General features: G+C 56.2%; 1 protein-coding gene across 2 annotated transcripts in view; it reads right to left on the bottom strand.

Moving 5' to 3' along the window:
• Positions 1 to 19,141, bottom strand: part of CACNA2D2 (calcium voltage-gated channel auxiliary subunit alpha2delta 2) — a 212,370-nt gene that overhangs the window by 18,536 nt on the left and 174,693 nt on the right. For both annotated transcript variants that reach the window (XM_048315508.1, XM_048315509.1), the window contains exons 5-11: positions 14,039 to 14,083; positions 7,406 to 7,544; positions 3,713 to 3,844; positions 3,400 to 3,457; positions 1,329 to 1,379; positions 1,066 to 1,165; positions 127 to 285 (exon numbers count right to left, since the gene is read on the bottom strand). In XM_048315508.1, coding sequence (XP_048171465.1) covers positions 127 to 285; positions 1,066 to 1,165; positions 1,329 to 1,379; positions 3,400 to 3,457; positions 3,713 to 3,844; positions 7,406 to 7,544; positions 14,039 to 14,083 — 684 coding nt within the window. The remainder of the gene's footprint in view (positions 1 to 126; positions 286 to 1,065; positions 1,166 to 1,328; positions 1,380 to 3,399; positions 3,458 to 3,712; positions 3,845 to 7,405; positions 7,545 to 14,038; positions 14,084 to 19,141) is intronic.

Below are 19,141 nucleotides of genomic sequence, written 5' to 3' on the forward strand. Positions count from 1 at the left end.
GGAGCACAAGGAGCCCACTGCAGAGCAAAGCCCCAAGCACAGGGCAGCAGCCAGGCACTCAGAGCTGTCCCGTTGTCCCCAGCACCCACAGGTGCACCCAGTCCCCCAGCCCAGCCCCCAGCTCACGTTCTGCAGCTGGTCGAAGGCGTACTCAAAGCCAGCCTTGTAGTCCGTTGTGCCCTTGGCCACCATGCCCTGCACGTCCTCCTTGAACACCTTCTTGTTCCGGATGTTGGCCTGCACCAGGTGCTTGAAGCACGACACCGGCTTCGCCTTTTCATTGAACTGGGAGGTGAAATGGAGGGGAGTGGGTCACAGAAAGGGGACAGGGCAGACACCAGCAGGCACAAGCCACTCATCACACTCAGCTTCCATAGGCGGCGGGTAACCCAGATGTGTCCCACATCCCAGGGAGGGCTGATGTGGAGGCGGAAGCTTGGCTTGGGACAAATCCAGCACTGAGCTGCATGGTGTGGGTGCTGGCAGTGCAGGGCTCGCCTGCACCCTCACTTCTGCAGGACCCCCCAGCTTGTGCAAGCAGCTGTGCTGTGCTGTTCTGTGCCGTCACGGGGAGCAGGTGCTGCCTCTCACTTACGGCTTCATTTACTGGCAGTGGGGCCCATTCATTAGGGGAGCAGTGATCCAGAAAACGGAGCCAGGCCAGACACGTTAATTAGCGCCGGGTGCTGGTGGCCAGACAGGGGAGGGGCACCCAGCAACGCACAGATGTGGTGGCACGGCCACTGTGCTGCGTAAGGTCACAAGCTGGTGACATAGCCATGGGGTGCAAGGTGTCAGTGGCTGGTGATGGACAGGAGGTGGCTGGTTGGGATCACCCCAGGAACATCTCTGCCAAATGTCCCATGATGGGGGCAGCTTTTGCACGCCGAGCCCTGAGCAGCCATTTCCTTGCTTATGTGCAGGTGTGTGGTTAAGAAGACAAAAAATGGTATTTCTGTGTGCAGACCCCTTAGCCAGGTGTGTGTGGGGGGCAAAGGGCTCCTGTGCTGTGGAGCTGGGAGGTGCCAGGGGACACAGCCCTTCCACTTGCCCCATGGCACTCACCGAGGCCACATTGACATAGTCGTCATCTGAGAGGGTGTCCAGCATCTCATAGACCGAGGTCTTCATCAGCTTGAGGGTGAGGCCGCTCACGCTGCCACTCCTGCAGGAGACAGCGGTGCTGGGGGCTTGGCAGCGAGGGAGCACAGGGCTGTGCTGTCCCACACAGCTTCCCTGTGGCCACTGGTGGGACAGTGGCACCTTGGCGAGCTGTGTCACCATCCTGGCCTGCCTAAGCCCGGCCATGGCCCCCACCATGTACTCACACATCCACAATGATGACCATGTCCTTTGGGGAGGAGGCACCTTGGATGTACCTGTGGGGTACAGAGTGGAGTCAGCAGGGTGGACTCATTTTGGGGGGGGACCCTGACTCTGCTGGGAGCCCCAGGCACCCAGGGCTGCGGTGACCCCGTGGTGAGGAGCAGGGACGAGGCGGCTGTGGGCAGGTGGAGGCGAGGACACAGCTCCTGGGGCACAGCGCAGCAGACGGCCAGTGCCTGCCGCTGCGCACCGTGTCAGCCTAACGAGCTCTAAATGCTAAACTCTTCCATCATCACAGGCCCTTTCCTGCGTGCTGATTATGCTGACACACACATCCATATTAAGATGCTATTTACCCCCCTGGTAGATTTAAAGGCCAGGCTGATTACGTTATTTTTAGCTACGAGGAGGAAAAATAATAACACTACGTAAATCTTCCCCAGTGAAAACAATTAGGGAACCCTTCCTCACCCTTTGAAACACCAGGTCCTGCTCTCAGCCCTGCTGTGCCATCCTGTGTGGGAGGGGGTGGCACAGTGCTCAGCACCCATCTCCAGGCACAGCCCCGCCTCACCATCCAGTTGCATGAGGCCTGATCCTGCCGTGGCTGAAGGCCAAGGGAGCCTCATTATCGGCTTGATCAGGATCAGGCCTTGTGTGAATTAATTAGTGTGTTATTAGTATCAATTACTCACCACTGCTGGGGAGGACTGGGGAAGGGGCAGGCTCTGATTGTTAATCCCAGGGCCTGATGTTCCCTAATTATAAGTGATTACCTGGGTGGGATGCAGGATGCTGGCACATGGGGCCCTCCTGACATGGGTGCAGCATCCCTCAGCAGCTTCCTCTCATGCTGGGGTGCAGGACGGGCAGCTGCCAGCCTGAGAAGGGGCTCTTGAAGCCTCCCCTGCCCCCGGGGCTGGGCTGTCAGTGTTGCACAGAGCCCAGCTAAGATGCTGCCCATAATGGGCTGTGGCAGCGCATCCATCTCCGGCTGCCTGGCTCAGATGAATATCCTGGGCTCAGCAGGAGACAGCTGTGGCTAATGGGGCCATTCATCAGGGGAGGGGAAGGCAGGCGAGTGGCACCCGTGGCCCCACGGCCGTGGCCAGGATCGTGGCCCCGGAGCAGCGAAGGCTGTGTCCTGCATGGGACCTCAGTGTGAGAGCAGGAGAAGACCCCGAAGGGGGGTTGTTCCCCAGGGTGTGCTGTCCCCCAGCACAAAGGGTGCTGCTGCTCCTCCATGGCTGGGTGGACAACCAGGTGGCCAGCCTGGCTAGTGGGCAGGGAGCTGAGCTCAGTAGCCCCCATACACATCAGCAGCCCTTGCCCCAAACCAGCCTTCCAGTCCCTGCTCTGCAATAACCTGCACAGACACCCCGGCAGGGAACAGTTAATAATTAATGTTGAGCAATCAAAGGCAATTAACCATAGTAGCAAGGCCATTAATTTTCTGTCAAGGAGAGGGGGCAGCTCCCGATATGTGCAGGGGGCCAGGCAGGGGGATGATCCCTTGGGATACAGGGCTCCCTGGGCATGTGCCAGAGGCCTGTTCCCACTCTCCTCTCCACAACTGCAGTTTTAGGCAGCAAGTGAGGGCAGGATGGGGCTGTGGCTCCCCCAGCTCCAGCTGATAACCAGCAATTCCACACCAGCACCTCCAACTGGGCTAAGGGGAGCCCATTCAATCCCACCTCACTTGGTGTGGGCTAAATCACTGAGCCACAGCCTGGTGCTGCCTGCCCGTTCCTCACCCCATCCTCCCAGCTCATGGTTTCCAAGCTAGCTGCTACCTCATTTGGATGGGAATGCTGGCCAGGACTGAGTGCCGGCAGCCATGGCTGTGGTAAGGCGGCACAGGGTTCTCTCCACACTTTCATCTGCACCCAAGGATTTATCTCTCCATCCTGCTGTTTTTCCAGGAAGAGGGAAGGGGAGAGGGAGCCAAGCACCACAGCTCAGATGCCCCTGCCCATTTTATGGTGTCCCTTTGCCAGTGCCAAAATGAAATGAAAAGGGGAGGGAGCTGATTGCTCCCAGCCAGGACCTCCTCCCTGCCCAGCACCCCCTTACCAGGGCCGCCGGCGCACATCATAGAGGTCGATCTTATTGGGGGCTCTCCATGGGGTGGCTGTGGAGAGAAGGCAGGTGGTGAGCAAGGCAGGGCTGTCTTGGGGTGGGGGACATGAGGGACAGGGCAGAGGGATGCCCAGGGCTGAGGAAGCAGCAGGCTCAGGTGGGGAGCTCACACCAATGGGTTTTGGCACAGTACGGTTACACGTGTCACACCAGGCCCAGGGGATTGCTCATCACATCTAACAGTGAGAGGGCCTTGGCTGCCCTTGGTCACAGCCCCTCTGTCCCACAGCCTCTCCCTGCCACGCACCAGGGTAGTAGCGGGTGACACCGGTGGCACTGCCGAAGACCTGCCAGAGCAGGGAGGGATCCTCCTTCCGGTTCTCGATGAAAACGTCCTCCAGGGCCTGTGTCCAGTTCAGCTCGTTGAGGATGACGGTGGCTGCAGGATACAGAGACAGGGGTGGGTGGGTTGAGGGAGCAGTGGAGCTGGGGGTGGGCTGAGGGGTGATCGGACTGTGGTGTCCCCACGTGATGGCAGGGAAGGAGAGGTGTGTCCCCCTCCGCCACTTCCCAAGAAGAAGCACACGGGGGCTTTCCAGCTTCTCCTACATCCCCTCGACCCCCTCACTGCCACAGGGCTCCAGCACCACCCTGCTGTCCCTTGTCCCCAGAGAAATGAGCCACTCTTCAGGGCTCCCCAGAGTGCTCACTGTCCCCACCTGCTCTGGGGCAGACACAGCCATCACTGGGGACAGCTGGCCTGCCATCTCACCGCCTTCCCAGCAAAACTCCCTGTGAAAGCCTCACTCCCCAGGGACAGTCAGCAGCTGGGAAACCCAAGGCTTGTGTCCCCATGGGCCGTGTGGAGCCTCTCAGGCCCACTCTGCATTCCCACTGGCCCTGCACCTGACACAAAAGCAATTAAGATGCTGGCAAACAGCAGTTTTAAATTACTCAGCCATTAAAGCAAAAGATAAGCTGCCAGCAGCCCTAGCCTGTGATTAATCAAGGGGGGCTGTCAGAGCACGGGGGGGGGGGGGCCCTGTGTAGTGTGGCAGGTACCGGGCTGGCAGGGAGCTGGGATAGCACCTCCCTGTGCTCACAGGGGGACCCCAAATGCTGTGGGACGGGAATCCCACAATGACCACTGGTGCTGGGTTACCCCAGGACTGCAGCATGGAGGAGCCAGTGGTGGGTGCCACTGCAGGAGCAAGGAGCCAGCAGCACCCTGAGACCAGGCACTGATGCCTCCTGGGGGACCCTCAATGCATTTTTGGGGTGCAAGAACTCTCAGGAGCACCCCATCTCTTTGGCATTGGGCAAAACAACCCAGTGTGGTGCTGCAGGGGAGCCAGTGTGCATTTGAGGAGTATATTTTGCTCTCCTAAGCCTTCCTCCCTCACCTGTCCCCCCTGGAAACACCATCATCACCCGTTCAAGCCTTCACTGTGGTCCCAAGGCACTGGCAAGATGTGGGTGGGTTTCACCCAGGATGAATCCTGGATCCCTCTATCCCAGCATGACTGCTGAAGAACTGTCCTTCCCTCAGGCAGCCATGCCTTCAAACCATGATTTACTCTATCCGTATCTCCCCAGCCATTCCTCAGCACTGTGCACACACACAGCGCTGCTATCTGGGCACTTAAGATGATTTCTTGTTTGGCTCTGCCACAGGATGTGGTTTTTCCCAGAAGTGGCTATGAGCTGGCTGTCAGGCTGCTGCCTGCCTGGAGCAGCCCTGGGCAGTACTGCCAGCCTCAGGTGGGCACTGGGCTGGGCCCTGACACATCCATGATATCCCTGGCAACACCTACACCCCAGAGCCTTGGGGCCCATCAGCCACACCAGTTGCTTGTACTGAATGCAACTCCTATATCCTCCCTGTGCTGTAACACAGCCCTTTTATTATCTCTGAGCTCAAACGCAGCCCCTACACCTTTCCTGGGCATGAATGTAGCCCCCATATCGTCTCCGTGAACAAATACAGCCCCTGTGCTCTTGCCGCGTGCAGAGTGATAAAGCTTGTCCATGGCGGGGATGGCTCCTGTCCCCCCTCAGTCGAGGCCAGAGATGCCAGCCCCACTGGTGACATCCCCGTCCCTGTCCCCATCAGAATAAGCCCAGCCCCGCCCTGCCCGCGAGCGATTGCAGATTTAATTAAAAATGGCACAGTAAATAAAACACATATAGGATGTAATTTGTGTGTGTAGCGAGGGGTGACGGCGGCGGGCGTCGCCGCAGGGTTTAATTAGCGTGCCAGGCAGCGATAGCGCCTCTCCGCCGGTCCCACCGGGACACGCTCCCGCCCACAGCTCTGCGGGGACTCGCCACGCTCACTGCTGTCCCTGGCAGGACAGGGTGGCCCCGTGCCCTCACCCCAAACCACTCTCTGTGGAGCAGCAGTTGCGGACCCTTGCCTGCACCCTGGATTTCCAGAGCACCCTGATGTGGCTGGACGTGGCCTGATCTCTGTGCTCACACACTCTGTGCCTGTGGCTGCAGCCCTTTCTGGTAAGGGGCATTGGGAGGGTGTCCCTGCACTGTGACCCCCCATTGCCACATCCCCTCTCCAGCATCCCTCTCTGAGCAGCTGTGAGTCCCTGGAGCACGTTAATCTCCAGCTTGCTCTCGTCCCAGGGCTGAGTGGGGTGATTTATGTGGCCGTGGTGGAGCTCCAGCCGTGGCGTCGGCTGGCGAGCAGGGCTGAGGAGGAACGAATATTTCATCGTGCGCAGCCCACCCGGCTCGCATGATGTGCTTCATTAGCTGCCTGCCCTGCGCTAGCTGGGTAATAAAACCAATTGCAAATTTCTAATCCACCGCTGCCTCCGCGGTGAAATCATCGCACCGACGCGGCTGCGAGCGGGAACGCTCCGCTCGGGGCAGGAACAGGAACTCGGCCCCCATCACCACCATCACCACCCAGGAGACCTCAGCAAGTGCCGCCGAAACAGAGGTGTGGAGGCAGTGGTGCCTTGGGTGCTGTGGGGCAGCCGGGGATGCTCATGACAGCAGGGTCTGGGGCTGGGCACAGGATGCGGCCCGCGGGTGCTGGAGGATGTCCTCCAGCTGGGAGCGGTTCCAGCTCGGTGCCGAGCAGCCACTAGAGGGAAATGGAGACCGACTGTCACCGTGTGCCACCGCAGCAGGGCGAGGTACCGGAGAGATCTGAAAGCTCGGGGACCGGCACACCGCTCGGTGGGGACTGAAGCTGGCGTGGCACATCCTATCCCATCCGCCCGTCCCTCCCTCCCTGCCCGCTCCCGGGCTGGCCCACCAGCCATCCCCGTTTCTAGATCAGCCTGTGCCCTCCGGCAGCCACAGGGGCACGGCTGCAGGGCTGACACCCCCTGCACGTCCTGGCAGCAGGGGCTGCCCCGGGGTGGTAACACACTGTCCTGCAGCCACCATTGGCTTCCTGCGGGATTGTAGCTCCTTTTTCTCCCTTTTCATGACCTCAGCCCCAAGTAGGCTGAAGACAGGCAGCATCCCCGCTTTGCCCTCTCCCACTGCCCAGCCACGTCTCACTCCCTTCTACAAGCAGGTCAGTGCTGCTGCCTCTGTAGGTGCTCCTGCACAGAGCTGCTCCATCCCTCTGAATGTCTCTGGCACCCGCTCTGAGCCTCCTTGAGCTTTGCTGGTTTCTTCTGCAGGAGGATGAGAGCCATGTGGGCAGAGCTGAGCTTCACCCTGTGCCATAATCACCACCTCTCCTTTGCTCCCCATCCCCTCCCTAATAACTCCTAATCCCTGATCTGCCTCTTTTGCCTGTGTTGAGCCCTTGAGGGTCCCTGGGGAGGGACACATTGTCACCTCGGTCCTGATACAGTGACTCTGCCTCGTTTCATTGCCTGCCCATCTGGGAGCCAGCCTGCCCTGGCACCAAGACCCAGTTGGGGTGCCCAAAGGTGATGGTCCCTGAGGTTGCAGTGCTCCAGGCAAGAGAGGTGGATGCCCAACCAGGCAGTGCAAAGCAGAGAGGATGAGGAGGGGCACTCACAGCCTTTGTAGATGTCCGTGGGGATCTGCACAGCAGCGTATGAATAGTTAACCTTGGTCTTGAAGTTGTCATCATCAGTGAACTCCAGCTTCAAGGAGTTGGACTTCTCCCTCTCGATCTCTTCTCCATCGGGATCATCCTGGGGAAGGAGCAGAGCACATGGGGTCACCCAGGGTTCCAGCCCTGGATGAATGGTGGGAATGCCATCACCTGAAGCCCATCACCAAATGCTCCCTGGGGTGACCAGTCCTGCTGGCTCTCATGTGGATTTGGCCTGCAGGCTGTGCCAGAGCTGGTGGCACAGGGGACCAGGTGCCAGGAGTGGGTGGGCACAAAGGCAAGCGCCAGTTGCCCCTTGCCTCTCCAGCTTTGGTAGCACAGCAGGTATTAAATCAGACATAGAAAAAAAAAAATCAGAAAAAGGCCTTGAAAATCAATTAGCAGCAAAAGGCAACTATCAAAGAGCAAATTAAAACAGAGTGCAGCTTAGCGCTCTGTCAATAAGCAATGCAAACAGTATTTAATTATGGTGGAGAGACGGCGAATTCCCCACTGCTGGTGCTGGAACACATTCCCTCACCTTCCCAGTCCTCCTCTCCATTCCCCAGTCCTGCTGCCAGCATGGCACTGAGGGTAAAATCCCTCTGGAAAGGCAGGCAGGGCTGAGCTGGTGCAGGCAGAACAGCTGGGTGGTTGCAGACAGGGGACAGGGTGGGAGCTGAAACATGAGGCCATGTGGGAAAAAGTGAGAATGGGGGTGGAGTCACTACAGAGCTGGAGAAATTGCCTCAGCCACCCCACCAGGAGCAAAGAAACCCAGGAGAAGGTGCTGGCTCTGAGCTGCCCATCCTGCCACGAGCCCAGCAGCTGGGGAAGGCTGTTTGCAGCCAGCTGTGGGATGCTCGGGGTAGAAAGGAGGGAGAGGAGGATGCTGCAGCACCTGCTCTTTGTGTTCCTGGAGCTACATCCCTGCTGAAGAGGGCAGAGATGCAGAGCTGCCTGCCCCAACCACAAGCAGGGACAGGCAACAGTGCCAAGCCCAAGCTGGGATAGACACCTGGAGGGATGGCCCACACTGTCCCACAGCAAAGTACCATGACACCAGGGGACACCAGGGGACACCAGGAGTAGGGGATGGTCCCATCCTGCTGTCCTCAATGGCCCACTGCGAGTATCTCTGTCACTGATCAGGCTCCCCTTGACAAAACCCAGGCAGCAAATACCTGAATTTCTCACAGGAAAAGCCATATATTTAAAGGAAAACGATGTGTTTGGGAAATAAACTATGAAGCTTGTTTAACACCCATCCTGGTCTCCTCCCCTTTTCCCCTTCACAGATTGACATGGAGAAATGTCACCTCTCCTGCAACAGCTCCAGCCGGCCACTAAAGTGCTGACATTCCCATGACATTGAGAGGGGTGGCCAAACCATTCGCCACAGCTCGGGAGAGTAACAGGATTGATATGCAAGGTTTGGGTTTAATTCCAGCCGATGGATTGTGAGTGTAAACACACTGCCCAGCCGACCCCTGTGCAGGGGCTCCAGCTGCCCAGAAAGATGCTGAATTCAACTACGGCTACAGTAGCCAAGCAGGAGGCAGGCAGGGACTGTTCCCAGCTCCCTGGAGCCATGTTTCTGAGATCAAAATCCAGATTATGCTCTCAATTTCATATAAATCTGGAGAAAAGGCACAAAACTGACTGCTGGAGCCTCTGCAAAGCCGTGATGCTGCAGCAGAGGCCATGGGCTACCCAGAGAGTGGATCTGGCCCCAAGCCTGCTGTCCATGGGGGCTCAGCTCTCTGGGGGAAAGCACACACCATAGTTCATCCCTGCAAACCTCTCCAAGCACCAGTGATACAGAGGTGCCTGCTGAAAACAGGCTTTGGGATAACGCTGTGGCCTGAGGGCATCTGCAGCACCGAAAACTCTGCTTTGACACTAAACCCTTTTTTCCTCAACCCAGAAAATTCCTGGTGACAGCTCCCCATCCCTCCCCATCTCAGATCTGCCGGGCACCCTGCCACAGCCCATCCGCTGCCCCTGCCACCACCAGCAGCTGGAAAATCCAACTCTCCCTCTTTCCCCCACGCTGGCATGGCTATTCCCCACTTAATCGGAGCTGGAACTACTGTATATAATTACTGCTCCTCTGTTTATCATTATTCCGTGATCTCACCCACTTCTGAGGGGCTAATTTGTATGCTGCCAGCTTTGGCGCTGTCTGGCTGCTCTCATTCATGGAGCTGTAAAGAGGCACATGTATAGATCTTGGGGACAAATATACAGCTATCTATACGTGGGGCACTTCATGCATCACTGACACCTATATGGCAAACAGACCTGCAGAAAGAGCTACGTTTGTCCTTTATCCATAAATCCCCCAACCTCAACCAAGTTATTTCTGTTTAGGCCAGGCTGAATTTGGCCCCTGAAAGGGGGTAATTTCCAGCCACATGAAGGCAGGTGAAGCTGTCACCAGCCCAGGCCGGGAGGGGAGCATCTGGGATACAAGGAGACACTTTGGGAAAGCTGAGGGAAGAAATTCTGCATTAAATTTAAATTAGAGCAAAGCAGATGATTCAAGTTCTCCTGAATTTACATCGCTTTAACTGTGAGCATCTCGGCAGGCCCCCAGCCAGATCTTGCAGCATTCCTCATCATTACATTTCAAAAGAACTTGGAAACATCTATTTATCTGTTACAGTATGTACAACGTAACGCAAATAGATGCTACAGTTTGAATATATTATTTGCTACACACCATTAGAAATCAACTCCACAGTGATATATCAATATGATACGTATTTACTGCTTCAGCAAGAAGTCATCACGCCCTGAGAGCTTTTGCCATCTCCAGTGCTTTCACAGCTGGGCTGTCACTCACATTTTCTCTTCAGTCTCCGGAAATGACAGACAGGGGACAAAACCCAGAGATGCCCCAACACCTGGTGAGCACCAGCAGCGCCACCCAACAGCTTTCCTGGAGGCTGCCATGCTCTGGGCAAGTGCCTGCCCTCTGTCCCATCCAGGCTGGTGCTGGCTGAGGAGAGCCAGGGCAGCAGGACTGTCGTGGCCCCCAGGGTTTGGAGCTGCGGATGGAGCTGGGGACGTGACCTGGTGCAGCAGCGATGCCTTGTCCCTGGCAGCTCCTGCAGATGCAAACACCCCTGTTCATTGCTCATCTCCATGGGAACCAGCCATCACAGCTAATGATGGCTGCTTAAACGGCAGCCCCGATGACAAACGCAGAGCTGATCTGGCCACAGCATCCCGGCAGCATCGCTGCCTCCCCTGGCCTGCCCCACGCAGCCTGGTCGGGAACACACCGCACTGAGATCCCTTCTCAATCTCCCAGGGGCACCCATCCATGCTAAGTCGGCAAAGGCCAGCGAAATATTCATATCAACATGCTGTGATTCTGCTAATAATGGATATAAATGCCAGCCCCCATCACATGGCTGAGAAACTCCAGGCCTGTGCAGAAGGGTCTTTCTCCTTAAATATATCAGTTTTTCCTGAAATGCGGTGATTTAATGCCAAGGAGGGACGTGATGTGTTCTCCAGCCACATTCCTGCTTTTACAGCAGCCCAGGTTATAAATAACAATCAGCTTCTCCCGCCAGCCTGCTCCCCTATCCCCCTTCACTTTTTTTTAATCTTTGCCAAAGGTACTGTTTAGAGATCTTTCTAGACCATTTATTTTTAAATTACCAGCCAGAGGAGAGAAGTTAAAAAAAATAGAAAAAAAAAAAGAAAAAAGGCAAAAGAAAGAAACTTCTGGGGCTGATAGCTTATCATGAGGAAATCCAAATGTCACATTAGTTGAGAAAGTTGGAAGATTAAATTTTCCAACACCCTTCATCTGCTGCTGCTGACATTTAGGGGCCTTTTTTCCCCCCTCCTCCCTCTCCTTGCTGCATCTACTGAGCGGGGTGAGCAGTGAGAGGGGCGAGCAGAGAGTGGGCATCCCCAGCATCCCCTGCACCAGAGGGGGCTGAGGCTGGCATGGAGCCTCCCACCATCAGCCCCTCGCTCTCAGCCCTCCCCAGGAGCTCTGGAGGGTGCTGGAGGGTGGGTGGGCGCTGGAGGGCTGACCTTGGGGCCAGGATACCTTCACAAAGCTGTGCTGTTTTCCACCTGAGTACAGTACGTCCCAGCCTCAGCTTTGACAAGCATCATCCCCTGCCATGAACACAGCACAAAAGATGGAAAATTCCTTTATTTCTGTGTTGTTCTGCCTGTGACACCCAACTGAGACCATCTGCTGATTTCAACATAAACCCCATGGCCCTTGCTAGTGGGGAAAGGTGAAAACTTTGCTTCTGCAAACATTCTGAGAGCCTTGAGGACCCCTGGGAAATTTTTTCTCATGTTCCCATTTGTTAAAAACCACTTGGAAATCCAAAGTCTGTTTAGGGAGATAGTGGAGCTGAGGTGCAGGCAAAATGATTAGGAAGCTCATTTCCTTCTCACTGCAGTTAAAGCCGGTGTAAGGCTTGTGAATAAGCCCCAGTTACGGGGAGCAGCCATTGTCCATCAGCACCAACTCTGGCTCAGCTACATCCTGCTCCATTTAAATAGAAAAACTGAAGCTAAATAAAGAAAGGATGGAAAGAGCACTATTACGTTCCATTCAGACCTTCTGGTATCATCTCCCTCCTTTTTTACTTCAGCAGCATCTTCTTTTTTTTTCCCCATTATTTTTGTTGGAATTAAATTTGCTGGGATTTCACTGGCAAGGAAGCAACAGCACAGGTAGGGAAGTGCCCTCGCTGCCAAACTCACATACCTCAGCAACAGGACACCCCCACTTTTGCAATTTTGCTTGTTATCTCCCCAGGACTAAACTGATGCGTCTGGTGATGGACTTGCAGGGCTGTTCCTCCTTGACAACATGTCAGCTCCTCCAGGGAGGGACCAGGGATGAGGGAGCTGAGCCCTGCATCCCTCAGGGACACTGTGCCATGCCACCACCATGCATAGCTTCTCCCCAGTGTCCCATGTACTGGAAGGGCTCTGTGGGCACAGCTCCGAGGTTGAGATGCCTCCTATTCCCTCATCCTGCCGAAGGTGACCAGGGTGGCAGGGTGTGCCACTCAGGGGAACAGCGGGCATGGGGACATCCAGCTTCTGTCCCCCCTGCAGCAGGGACGGCAAAAGCCCAGCCCAGCCCAGCCCAATGGATGCATTAGTCCTGCTCCTCATGGCCTGGGCTGGGAGTTGCCCTGCTCCCCAGGCTGTCTCCTCCTGCCTCAACCGCCAGCCAGTTTTTCCTTCTCTTCTATCCAAAATCCGCTTTAATGTATTTTAAGCCCATTAGCTCCATCCTCTCCAGAGCAGCCACAGCATGATCCTCTCCTCCCTCCTTTGGTAGCTCCCCCAGGCTGGGGAGGGACAGGAGACATCCTCTGCATCCTCAGATCTGAATGAGTGGGACTGTGGGCAGGGAGACCTGCTCAGGAGAGCAAACGCCCTCCACTCCGGTCACAGCATCTGCCCGACCTCTCCTTCCCACCTCCCCCCTCCCTCCGTGGCTGCTTCCCCTGTCACTGCCTGGGGACAATGGCACTGGCAGTTAGTCAGTAACTCAGCTTTGAAGGCATCCATCCTCCACTCCAGCCTGCTCCTGCTCTGCTCTGGGGCATAAACTCCCAGGTGGGTTGAGAGGAGAGCAAAGGTCAGTGCAGCGCATGTTACCCAAGCTGGTGGGACCCCATCAAGCCCAGATCCTCTCCTTCCTTCTGCACAGGGCCTTCTAAATGCTCTTGGGATCACCTGAGTGTTATTTTCGGATGAGGCCATGTGATTTGCAAGTGGTTTGCTGCCAACACCATGTCCTCTCCCGCTGTGTTACAGTCTCTCGCTGGCACATCTGCTGCCAGGTCTGCCTTGGGACAAGGACCAGTTCTGGTGCACCAGCATTGGCTGGGGCTGTCCCCAAGGCTGCACCCTGCTGTGCTTGGGGCTCCTGGTCAGCTCCAAGGACTCTGCTCACGCCAAGAGCATCACTGACCTGACAGGCCCCTATTTCGTAGGGATCCCGCAGCACAGTGTAGGAGCTGGGTGACCTGGCAGCAAAGTGGGGTACCCCAGGGTAGAGCGGGGTGCTGCAGGGCAGAAAGCACTGCTGGTGGAGCTCCCTGTGCCCATGGCACAGCACCTGAGTGAAATCACCGTCACCACGAGGAGGAGCCGGCAAATGCCAGCTCTCTTGGGAGTGCCGGGAGCGCGGAGCTGATGGGGCTGTAGTTAAAGCACTGATTGCCAGAAATCACAGGATGGCTGTGCTCAGAGCAGGGCAGAGAATTAGATTCAGTCTCTAATTAAAGGTTTGCTCTTCATTTGAATTTCAGATGCCAGCTTTAATTTTAGAAACTTTTGCAGGCAGCAGAGCGACCTGCCCACCTGCCGGCTGCCAGGCCTGGTGCTCGTGGACAGATGTCACCATGCTCAGCTGGGGGGACATGGCTGCACACCGGGCACTTGCTGCCCACTGCAGAATCTGGTTACACCAGCTGTGACAAATGCTGCGCCATGACCCCTGATACAATGCTGGGACACACTGGCAAGGGGCCCAGCACTAGGCCAGGGTGGTGGCTGTGCCAGAGATTCCACAGAGACAGTACTCACATATTCAGTGTCAGCCTTGGAGTCATAGTACTCGATGTCTTCCTCCTGCAGAGAAAGGGGAGAGCTGTTAGTGCCAGTCAAGGACAGGGATGGGAGAGGAGTCCCTCCCCTGACTTGCCCCCTCAGCACCTCTGCCATGCTGTTGGCAGCCACCACATTGCTGGGGACTGAACCCTTCCCAGCCCATGCTGTCCTTGGGACATGTTCAGGACCTCACATCCTCCACATCCACCCTCGGAGGACTGGCCATCGCCTGCCATGCTTCCCTCTGCTCATGACTGCTGTGAGCCACAGCACAGTGGGGCCATGCACAGCCTCCACCACAGCCAACAGCCCCGTGATGGTGACATCAGTGTGACTGTGGCCTCTGCACTGTCACCAGGTGCAAGCCTGTGCCACGTCCCCACAGCCAGGGTGCTCTGGTTCTGTTGCAAACATCAGGAGCCACAGAAGAGCCAGGTATAGGCAGCGTGGCAGGCAGCAGCCCTGCAGCCACCCAGGCCTTCTCCCTGCACTGCAGGAACATGGAGAAAAGTGTCCTTGCTTCCACAGAGAAATGCACGTCCTTAATTTGGGGTATTTAGAGCCTATTTAAGCAGAAAGGTCTGCTTGGATTCCTCTTCCCAGAGTGTCAGGACGCGAGACAGCTGATAAAATTCCTGAAGAGGCAATTGGGAGAGCAGCGATGCTGTCACAACAGCGTTCCGTGTACCACCAGAAAGGGTAATTAAAGGGCACTCGGAGACTCTTCCCAGCGTGCCGGGACCGAGCGTGATGCCGGCACACCAGCAGCCGTCCTGGTGCTGACACGTCTGCCAGTCAATCAGCATCAGCAGCCAACCAGCCTTCCCCGGCACGGCAGCGCCTTGGGGTGATTATTGCTGTTGTTACCTAACGAGGAAAGTGATCTGGACCCCGAGCAGAAACACGGCCAAAACCTCAATGGCACTGACTGCACCCCTGCCTGCTCCTGCTCTGCTGCTGCCTGTGCCGCACCCGGCCTGGACACAGCCTTGTGCCAGGCACGGTGGCACCGTGACATCCACGCCAGCCTGGTCGCGGGTTTGTGCCGGAGAAAGGGAGCAGCAGGTGTGAGAAGCTCTCCAGGCAGCCGGCAGCACCCATTCCGCCACCCTGGCCCCACTGAGTGCTGGCAGTCACTAACCCCTCACCGGCATTACCCTCTAGCCACATATCTGCTCCCCAGAGGGGTTTGCAGTGGCTTCTCCCGGCTTCCCAAGAGGTGGGAAAGCCCCTGGAGCTGATCTTGGGGACATCGACAGCAGGGGATCCCGGCAGGCTGCGCAGCCGATGTCTCCCCAGGATGGGAATTGCAAAGGGCAATTCCTCCTGAGAAGAGGGACCGTCACTTCTTCCGCGGCCTCTGCGACTCTTAATGATTGCGATAAGACAGCACCGGGAAGGGAAAGTGAAAAAAAAAAAAAAAAAAATTTGACGCAGCATCTTCCAATTTCTGTTATTAAAAAGCCTAGTCATTAAGGGAACGCACTTATTAATTATCTGTGATTTGTTGTGAAATGCTGAGGGGTTTACAACAACAAGAAAGGAAAAAAAAAAAATCAATTTCTCTTCAGCTGCCCTCCCCGCGCCGCTGCCGGCCCCACGCCCGCCCCTGCCCCTCGCCGGCACTGCCGCCTCCCCGGGGCCGCGGCCATCTGCACTTCCTAATTAAAGGAACCCCCGGGAGACCCGTAACACAAACGAGCTAATTTCATGTTTAATGATCTTTAATCAGGAGTGAGTGTGACTAACAACGGCCATCCAGAAGGTGCTTTGTTATTCATTTTATTTGCCACTGGCTCCTCCGAAAAGCTCGATTCCCCTCCCACCCGCAGAGGCCCCGCTCCCGCAGCGGAGAGGGCACGAGGTGATGATGCTCGGGCACGAGAGCCGCTCCCCTGATCCTGCTTTCACCCGCTCCAGCACTCCCACGGCACGGCACAGGAGCTGACCTCCTGCAAGGAGGAGTCACAGAGCCCTTGCCACGCACTCTTTGAAGCCCTGACAACCCCAGGAGCAGCTGGGTGAGATCTCAGCCACACGCAGGCTGTGGCTGAGGTTTCCACGTGTGAGACAGCACGTGTGGGACAGCCAGCACCAGCGTGGCCCTGGCCCTGAGTGTGCCCTGACGCCAGGCGCTACGATCCTTGCCACAACCCTGCTGGTGCTGGGGGTTTTCATGGGGTTCCAAGGGTGCCTGGGGGAGCTGGCAGGGCATCTGTGTCCTTGCCACTTGGAAGCCAGTGGCTATTCCGGGAAGGAGGGATAGAGCCCTCAGAGATGCTCTAAAAAGATGCCATGGGTATCCCAAGAGGCAACAAGGGGTCTCTTCTCCCTAATATTTTTTTTTTTAAACCACATTTGCCTTCTTCACATAATCCTCTCCTCCTCCTCTGGTCCATGTTAAGCTCAGCAGCAGGTCTGTGTAAATAGCACTGATATTTCTAGAGCCTTTCAGAATAAATACCAATAAAGAAAACAAGGGTGTGAAGATGTCAAGGGATTTCAAGGCAAAATATTGTCCCTGTCTCTTGCACCCGAGCCTGCAGGAAGCACACACTGGTTCCCATTGCAGGGGAGGCAGACAAGGAGGAGCTGCTGCTCTGTGATGTGTTACTGCCCATTTTCTTGTACCTAAATTGCCAAATGCCACCTGCACAGCTGTGTCACTGGTGGGTAAGTGCGGGGTTATTTCAGCTCCTAAACCCTCAGTGCAACACTCTGGGAGCTCAGTGCAATCCCAGACTGATCTGCAACTGTCCCTGAAGCCACCACCCAGGCTTCTCCAGCAAAGCCACCAAGGAACCACCGCACCTGCACCAAACCCTTGTGGTTCAGTGTCACTGGGCAACCCCTGGCCAAGGCTTGACTCAGGTGGGACCTCCGGGAGGTGGCCCTGGGGATGCTGCATGCCAGAGTCTCCCCAGGGACCCTGGCTCCTGCCTGACCCCCTTGAGCCCTCCCTAGGAGCCCTGTGCTCCACACCTTCAGCGTTTTCACACCGAAACACCAAGCAAAAAGCTGATCACCAAAACCAGGCTGTGAGCTTCCGGAGAGCTGCAAGCTGGAGCCTTGCCAGCAGCACAAGAGAGGACCCCACTCTGGCACTGGTGCTTCCTTGCCACACACCAGCAGAACAGGTTTGAGACAAAGCCCAGGACAAAAAGGGGCATAAGGGTGTCTCAGGTGGGTGATGAGGGGCATTCCTGCCCCACAACCCCTGACACAGCCCTCTACAAGCATTCAAATAGATCTTTCTTTGCCTAAAACAATTACAGCAACTAAAAATAATGCTGAAAAGGTCAATACTCTGTTATCTCACTGCAGCCTAGAGATGTCAGGACAGAGGGGTCCTGGCCCAAACCTCCAAGTCAGCGACCTAACCAGGTGGCAATCAAACCATATCACACACACAGCTGCCACCATCCTAAAAAAGCCTCGAAGGAGCTATTGGTGGCACATCAGCTCCCTGCTCCAGCCATCCAGCTGGAGCACACAGCTGGCAGGGATGCTGCAGAAGGGCTATGGCTCGCTCTCCCCTATAGGGCTTTCCTGTAAAATCACCTAATCTGGCTAATCCTTCTCCCGAGGACCTGTAGGATCTGTAGTACTCCCCAGGATTGCTCACTGTCATCTTGTAAGGGTCACCCTGCTGCTCACGTGCCCTGGGGATGCTGCAGCTCCCCGGGGCAGTTTTGCAGGCAGATCCTGCTGCAGTGCATTGATTTCAGTCCCTCTCAGCCTCTGGCTGTGGGTTTCATTTCTCCGAGCTGCACAGGTGACCCCTGTGGTCAGCAAATCTCTTTCAAGATTTAATTGGCTCTGGAAGAGCCAAATCCTGCAGCAGTTTGCCTTCAGGCAGTTAGGAGGAACTCGGAGGGTGGTGGGGAAGAAAAGATGGATCCCGAGCTGGCACCTGCCTGTTTTCCAGCCGCTGGATGGAGCTGGTGGCAGGACCAGCATCCCAGCCCACAGTTTATCAGTGTGGGGACAAGCCAGGTGACCTGAGCTGTGCCTGCTCAGACCCGTGGGCAGTTCAGTGGGTGGGGAGAGCAAGCAGGAGCTGATGTGCCCACACAGCACTGGGGGCTCTGCTCACGTACCCACCTTTCCTCTGCCATCAGCACTTAGAGTGGACAGGAGTATTTAGGTACTTCTTCATGCCCCTGAACCATTAAGCACAACAAAAATAGCAACAGCTTCTGCTTATAGGCGCACCTTTCCTACAGAAGACATCCTGCAGCGTGTCATGGAGCTCCTGGAGCCTCACACCTGCGCTGTGGCTGGGGGAGCAGGGGATGAGCAGGGTCACAGTGCATCCCCACCACAGCAGCGCCCTGCCAAGCCCTCCTGGGTCACAAGGAGCGAGATGGGACTGCCTGATGGCTGTCCCTGGGGACTGGTTTGTGCTGGTCAATTGGTCCTGGCTGGCAGCTGGGGCTGGAATTCTCAGCCGGGTGAGCGCTCAGCCCGAGGTGTCCTAGCCCTGCCATAGGCACAGCAGCCTCTTGGCTGGGGAACAACAGAGCAAAGAAAGTGTTCCTGCTACACCTGCCACGGGGTGGTGTGAGGGCCACAGCCAGGAACAGGCTCCAAAGGGACCAGATGAATTCCTGGGAGAAATTCCTTCCTGCAATCACAGCCAGGCCTGGCTGTGGCTGGTAGGGGCTGAACCTTTATTTCTACCGACCAGAGCTATTCTTGTCTATATGCACCATGATGAATCCTTTCCTAGTCCCCAGAAGGGGGAAATATTCATGGTTAGCCCCAGCCACCACAGGCTGTTGGGTAGACCAAGGAGAGGTCTGGTGGGGACCATACTTCTGCAGCTCTGTGAATTCCCTGCATCCCATCCACCATCAGGGGCCGTGCGCATTACCCAGGACAGGTGGAAACAGTCATCATAATCTGCCTTGGCATCTTCTTTTTAAAAGCAATTTCCTCCCTCTGCCTCTCTGACAGAGCTGGGGAAATATTTAAGTGACCTGTCAACAGTTTTTTCATCTCCCCGAGAAGATGTTTTATCTGATCACACCTCGCCAGCTATTCTTCTTTACATGGCATCTCCTGTCTGCTCCTGCT

This window comes from Corvus hawaiiensis, chromosome 11, assembly GCF_020740725.1.
Source record: "Corvus hawaiiensis isolate bCorHaw1 chromosome 11, bCorHaw1.pri.cur, whole genome shotgun sequence".
NCBI lineage: Eukaryota > Metazoa > Chordata > Aves > Passeriformes > Corvidae > Corvus > Corvus hawaiiensis.